Source organism: Tupaia chinensis, unplaced genomic scaffold (genome assembly GCF_000334495.1).
Source record: "Tupaia chinensis unplaced genomic scaffold, TupChi_1.0 Scaffold138584_1, whole genome shotgun sequence".
NCBI classification, from domain to species: Eukaryota; Metazoa; Chordata; class Mammalia; order Scandentia; family Tupaiidae; genus Tupaia; species Tupaia belangeri.
Genome location: NW_006198478.1, coordinates 1,053,219 through 1,060,124, shown reverse-complemented (window position 1 = coordinate 1,060,124; position 6,906 = coordinate 1,053,219). Strand labels below are relative to the sequence as shown.

Below are 6,906 nucleotides of genomic sequence, written 5' to 3'. Positions count from 1 at the left end.
TCTTAGGGTAGTGGCAGTGAGGGGGGCGGGTCCCTGTACTGGCAAAGCAGTCAGTGACGCTGACGTCACGAGCACTGTTGTGGCAATTGTGCACAGAGGGGCTGCTGGTACAGGGCACTGATGGAGTGCTGCAGAATTCTGCTATGGTGGCCAGATCTTCATGAATAAAGGTGTTGATCTGCTTGCATTTACCCCTATGGATCAACCACCGTCGCCTCATCATTACATCACAGTATCTGTGGTGTCCTCCAGGGACCCACGACCTGGGGTTGTCTATATGTCGCGTTGAGAAGGGCCGAGCTGGAGTGAAGACAGCGAGATCCAGGAGGAAGAGGAGGAAGGTCCACATCAGATTCATGTCCCCTGTGAAAGCAGGTCAACGAAGAACAGGGTCAGAGAGAAGCCATGGTCCCTTTGCCCCGAGGTACCTGCTTCTAAGAATTGAACCAAACACTTGATGTGGTCAATTCTTCCCTTCTTCCTCTACACAGTTCTGTGTATTTATGGAAATATCCTCCTTGTTCCTCACACCCCTACCTTTATCTGAATAAGAGTGAAGAGAGGAGAGGAGTGAGTTGTCAATGAATGAAGAAGTGGCTACCACCCCCTTTACCTCTTTATTTTTTTTAATTTATTCATTTATTCTAAGTTGACCACAGAGAAACAGAGAGAAAGAGAGAGAGAAAGCAAGCCACCATGTCCGGGACTCGAACCATGGTTGACCATGTGGGAGTGTCCAACACCTTAACCACCATGCCACCTGCTGTCCCCCCCCTTTACCTCTTTATGGGCTTGTTGTACAAGGTTATTTCCAAACTCTGAAGTAATTCTTGCCCCTTATCTAAGCAGACCAGATAACCAAACCTTCATCTCTAAATGGTTTACAGCCCATCTCATTACAAGTCCTCGGAGGTGAAGCAGGTATAACCGTCAACCCCTTTCTATTTTACAAGGAGCTCATCTTGAAGGGACCTGACAGATCCATATGCCTTACATCTTGAAAAATAATTTCACTTATTTAAATAGGTATATGTTTTAAACACTTGTTTTTAATGTAAACATTTCAATTCTCAGGGAGTGGGGTTCATGCTTCCCCCACATAGTTCTCTGCCTCACAGTAAAGATTCCTAACTCTCTCTTGCGTGGAGCCCATCTCTGAGAAACTTCCCAACTCCTGGTGCTCAGAGTTTCTGAATAAATGAGTGTGAGCCTTCTGTCTCTGAGTCTAACAGTCTGAACTTTTCTTTGAATACCTGGGAATGCCAGGACAGGATTTTCTACAGAGCAGATGACATCCACATGGACAAGCATGTCCCTTTCAGAGGTGCATATTCCTAGCATTAAAAGGACCTTCCATTGTCTCTCTCCTTTCTCTAATCCTGTAGAGATGACATGGTGGATATTTTCTTCCCAGACCTTAGGACAGATGCCATGTGGGAAATTCTCAGGCTGAATGATCTTAAACAGATTGCCAAGGAGGACTAATTTCATGTGTACTATTTCACACTTAAAATGTTTACCAGCATCACACAAAGTGCCTATGACATCACTGCAATTATACAGAAACCTGCAGTTGCAGTGCAGTCTATCACAAGCTTGCTTTTGGAGCTTGGCAAATCACTCTAAGTAAGGATTTGGACTGAAGATGGCTTTCAATTCTGACATTCTCTTTCAGTCCCTAATTATGTATATCTTGTGTGTAGGCGTCCATGTGTGATTTTGTGTATATTGGTTCACACATGTTCGTGTACAGAGAAACAGTTTGCAAACTGAGTCTTCATTTGAGAAGTGTTAATCCAATTAATTTTAACATTTCTTAAAAACACTTTTAAGTGGGGCTGGCAGGTGGTGTGAGGGTTGGAGGTGCTGGATTCTCACATGGCCCACCACGGTTTAAGTCCCAGACCTGGCGGCTTCCTTTCTTGCTTCTCTCTCTCACCGGTCAAATTAAAAACTAATAATAACAAATGGAATTAAACAAATAAATAACCCTTGAAAAAACAGTTGTAAGTAAAATTAGATCTAAAAAATTAATCACTTTCATGTTAAGATTACGTTGTTTTATATCTTTACCATTACAATCATGAGTGTTTTCATTGTGGAAGATGCTGTCTGGAGCACAATACAGAAAGGGAAGAAATTAGTTCATACAACGGGCTTCCAAAGTTCATGGAAAAGTAGAATTTAAAGGTAATAGGATTTCTTTGCCAACTTTTCGAGGCATCCTCATACATTCTCTCGGAACTTCAAAATCAGCTAAGGTTGGGAACCTGCTAGTGAAGGTAAAGATTTATTTTTGTTTGGGGCCAGCAGGTGGTGTGGCTAAGGGCGCTGGACTCCCACATGGCTGACTGCAGTTTGAGTCCCGGACCTGGTGGCTTGATTTCTCACTTTCCATCTCTCTCTCTCTCTTTCTATCCCCTCTCTGGTCAAATTAAAATAAAGTTAAATAAAATAATTTCTTTTTAAAAAAAGATTTACTTTTGTCTGATGGCCTTCAAAGGAAATATGAAAGAGGCCCCATAACAAGAAGAAGGAAGGCATCAGACCACTTCACTGAATCGAAGAGACCAGAGAGAGCCCAACACAGCAAATGTCTTTTGAACTTAAGAAAGTTAACTCTCACCCCATTCACTGCAATTAAATTGAACTACACCATGTGATTATGACAATCCTTAAAGTAGTATTCATTGTCCTTCCCATAGACAGGTGCTGTATGAGGAAAAGCACGTACAGGAAAGTATTGGTGGCTTACCCTCCCTGTCCGCAGATTAAGCAGAAACATTACAAGAGTACTCCAGGGATGGAGAAATTGCATGTGTTGGGCATTATATTTTCGCACATGACTCTTACACAAACAAGACATTGATCCACCCTAAAACCAATATACTCAACAGTGGTTTTTACCAAAAATGTAGAAGGTTCTTCTGAGACAATATTTTACAATGTTCACTTTTTTAAAAATTACTTAATTCGAGCATCCCCTTGGCACACCGGTTAAGTGCTTTGCTTAGAAAACCAGATCCCATATAATTGATGGTCGTTTCAATTCTGCCCCAGCTGTTTGAAACACAGGCAGGGTGCCTGTGCAGACATGTCTGAAATCCTGACAGGATGAAGGAATGGAAGAAAAAAGAATTGCAGTGTGGCCACACCCCATGGGATGTTCTCTCTCCCTCTCCCTCCCTCTCTCTTTCTCCACCCCTTTGATGAATATATGTGCCAACTGGCAATTTAAAAAATGACTTAATGATACCTAGGGCATAATTCTGGCCATTGCTCTCAGTGGAAGATATGGATCAGCTCAGGAAATTTGCCACTAAATTGGGCTAGAAGGAAAGGCTAATAAAACAACAAAGAACTCATGAGAAGTGTTTTTTATCTGTTAAAGACAAAATCACATGGCTGGATCCACATGGCCAACTTCACGGTTTGAGTACTGGACACAGTAGCTAGCAAAACAGGCCAGGTGCATGTACACGGGTGTCCACAATCCTGAGAGGAGAAAGGATTGCTGCGTGATTATCCTGTCTGGGGGTGTTCTCACTTTCCCTCTCTTTTTTCTCTCTGCTTCTCTCTGGTAAATGCATGTGCCCTGTAGAAGAAGAGGAGGAGGAGGAGGAGGAATGATAACCTCATAACAGACTGTTTTGTAGAAAGCAGCACAGAAAGACTTTCCTCTGGGTGTTCTTGGTTTATGCGGTTTTACACAATGAAGACAATAATTAGCACAAGAATTTAAAAAGAGGAAGTGAATGAAATGAAAGAGAAACAAATCCTCAAATATACATGATAAACTATTACCTATTGGATTTTGAGCATAAAGAAATTCATAGCTCAGGTTTCCAGCATAGAGTGGTGATAGATGGAGAATATTTGTCTAAAAGGGAGTCAGGGATATTACCAAAAAGTATAGGGAAACTGGGTTCCTCTATTTTTTCTGAGTACAAGACCTGCCTTTATGGTCCACGGTCTGTCAGTGCCCGGTGAAGCAGAGTTACAAAATCTTTGGTCATCCTACAACTAGTATATATTTTTCACCAATGGTTTCACATCCAACCAGCAAAACCCTGCACTGCACAGAACTGGGTCCCTTGCAGTAGAAGCACCAGGGCCACCCGTCCTTGGGTACTTGGTCAGCTAAGCAATCGAATGTTGTACAAACAGGTCATTTGCAATCTATGGGTTTCTGCATGGCCAAGACTCAGAACCCTCTGGTTCTGCTGGCCCCACCCACAGGGACTGCTCTATATCTGCAGTCCCAAGGAAGGGGCACGAGCCATCCCTGAGCCCAGGACAACCAGCTGGATCTGTTCTCATAGAAGCTACAGCACCGAGGCTGGGTAAGACTGACCCCTGGAGCTGGGCAGGAGGGGCAGTCATGGGGCAGCAACTGAGGGAGGTGGCTGAATTAGTGCAGGGTGCTTGGTATACTTTGGGGATAGGAATAGAAAGGAAATGGGAGCCCAGAATGACGACAGAGAGCCCCGCAGAGTGAGACACAAGAGTAAGTCATTGCTGGGCCAGGATGTACTTCATTCTCTTCTCTTCTTAGGAAACATGTTTCCAAAACACCGTGATTCACAACTTTGTCTTCTGCTGGGCCTCTTGAGTATGGTAGGCTCATTCCATGCTGTACTCGGCCAGTTTACCCCAGCTCAGTGGTTTGAAGTCCAGCATATAAATATGACTCACCGCAGATGCGACGATGCAATGAAAGCAATTAACAAATATTCACTATTTTGCAAAAACAAAAATACTTTCCTCCATACAACTTTTGCTGATGTGGCTAATAATGTTTGTCGCACTCAGTATGTAAATTGCAGTTCAAGTACTAGTACGTATTGTCACAGAAGCCCAGGACCAGTGCCTATGACCTTCTGCAACCTCGTGAAATCATCAGGGTCGTATAAACAGTGTAAATATCAACAGAAAGGGGAAACGAAGGAATACATTGTTCTATGTGAATACAGAGCTCCACAGGACAATAACACGTATGCGGTGGTTCCTATTCACTTGGATAAGGTCCTCTAAGCTCCGGAGCCAGCATATGCCATGCTCATGTGCCAAGCCTGTCCCAGCTGTTGTCCTGTCCCACCATCCTTCTAGATGCCAGCATCGGTCCTCCTCACGTCTGCCCTGAACTTCCTTTAAGCTTTGCTGAGCTGAATCATCCTGCAATCCTTGCAATAAATTTCTTTGCAGAATCATCCTGAAGTCTCTGCGTGTCTGATTTTGCTCCTCAACTGCCACATGTTTACAATAAATTCTAGAGAATTTCATCTTCCTTTAATCTGACATTTGCCGATAAATGAGGTGTGAGGGTAAGAGTCTCCATGTTTCATGAAGGTCACAGACTTTTTCCTCCCCCTGCCTCATGCCAAGAAGACTGAGGCTTCAACAGATATCTTCCTACTTCTATTTCAGGAGGTACAGGGTCTCCAATGAATAAGTGGAAGAGATAGCGGTGGGTGACTGTCCCCCATGGGGGGTTGTTTTCTCTCTTTCTCTCCCCCTCTGTCTCTGTGGCAAGTGCACACACCCTCTGGCTAAAAAAATAAATACAAATAAATAAAAAAGACATTCTTTTCACTCAATAGCTTTTTCCTAATGTTTGAATTTACATGATTACCATATGCATGTATATGTATTTCATATGTATATAACAAATGTGTGTGTGTGTGTGTGTGTGTGTGTATTAAATACAATCACTGGTAGAAAGTGCAAACAATGAAAAGGTGTTCGAACAACCTTTAAGCCATAATAGGGGCCAGCAGGTGATGTAGAGCTTAAGGTGCTGGACTCCCACATGGCCAGCCATGGTTCAAGTTGGCCATAGACCAGCAGCTTGAAACTCATGCCAGGTGCATGTGCGTGCATGTTCAAAATCCCAGGAGGAGAATGCAGGAAAAGGGATTGCAGCGTGGCCATGGGGGTGATTTCTCACTTTCCCTTGCACTTCCTCGTTCTCTGTGTCTCTCCAGCAAGCACATGTGGCCTATGGTACAAACCCAAAAATAAAGGCATAATAATGTGCATTTGGTGATCTGAAATGCTGAGGCTGAAGAAACATCCATCTCTCATTTCCCTGGGGAGAGAACCAGAGAGCACTGTAGCTGTTCCTCACTCTGCATCCTGTTCTCATCCTTCTCTCCAGTCACGTGGCGGCAAAGAGGTTGTGGTATCCCAACTGATACTGATTATGTCATGGGGTTTAGCCTGGTAAATCCTCCCCTTCTCACTTTGGAGAAAGTGTGACTGTCCCAAGGCAACAGGAGGAGGGAGACAGGGTTTATGAGGAACTGTTTAAGAACCTTGTGCTTTGGAAGGTGATTTGCTCTGATACTGAAATCCTCCGAGTTCATTCGCCTGAACTTTTCCTCAGTATTACTGAAAAGGTATTTGAACGGTCCAGCTCATCTTGGAACAGACAAAAAGCTCCACTCCACCCAGACAGAAGTCCTGGCCCCACAGCGTCACCTGCTGGCCAGTGCGGTAATGGTCTTAAAGACTGACCAAACAGTCTGGGGATCTCTGCTCTGTACGTCGCTCCTGATCAAGGCTTTTTCCTGGGCTGTGCCACGTACATCCGCGCTTTGCTCTTACACGATAGGCCTCATTCTGCCCACTGTCCCTTCAAGACACCCTTCCAGGAACCTGCTCTGGTTTCTGCATTGGAAAATCAGTAGTGGAGAAGAGGCCCGAGGGTGTTAAAGAAGAGCGTGGATAATCAGATGCCGAGGATGCTCAGAGCGTGGCACTGGTGGAGCCGTATTAGAGCACCTCGAGGGTATGAGAGCCCGGTGAGCCAGAGAGCTCCATCCTCTGGAGGGGAAGTGGTGTCCAGCGGCTGTCAACGGGGACGCAGAGATGACCCAGGTACAGCCTCTGCTCCTCAGGCAGTTT

At 44.5% G+C, this 6,906-nt stretch overlaps 2 protein-coding genes across 2 annotated transcripts in view; one reads left to right on the top strand and one right to left on the bottom strand.

The window, feature by feature from the left end:
* Positions 1-1,408, bottom strand: part of LOC102477390 (ribonuclease 4) — a 12,078-nt gene extending 10,670 nt beyond the window's left edge. The window contains exons 1-2 of the mRNA XM_027765516.1: positions 1,254-1,408; positions 8-363 (exon numbers count right to left, since the gene is read on the bottom strand). Coding sequence (XP_027621317.1) covers positions 8-363; positions 1,254-1,341 — 444 coding nt within the window. The 5' untranslated portion in view covers positions 1,342-1,408. The remainder of the gene's footprint in view (positions 1-7; positions 364-1,253) is intronic.
* Positions 1,409-4,293: 2,885 nt separating this feature from the next.
* RNASE3 (ribonuclease A family member 3) lies at positions 4,294-5,133 on the top strand. The gene is made up of 2 exons (XM_014592787.2): positions 4,294-4,343; positions 4,556-5,133. The coding sequence occupies exon 2, from the start codon at positions 4,561-4,563 to the stop codon at positions 5,032-5,034; it is 474 nt and encodes a 157-aa protein (XP_014448273.2). The 5' UTR covers positions 4,294-4,343; positions 4,556-4,560; the 3' UTR covers positions 5,035-5,133.
* Positions 5,134-6,906: the final 1,773 nt, after the last annotated feature.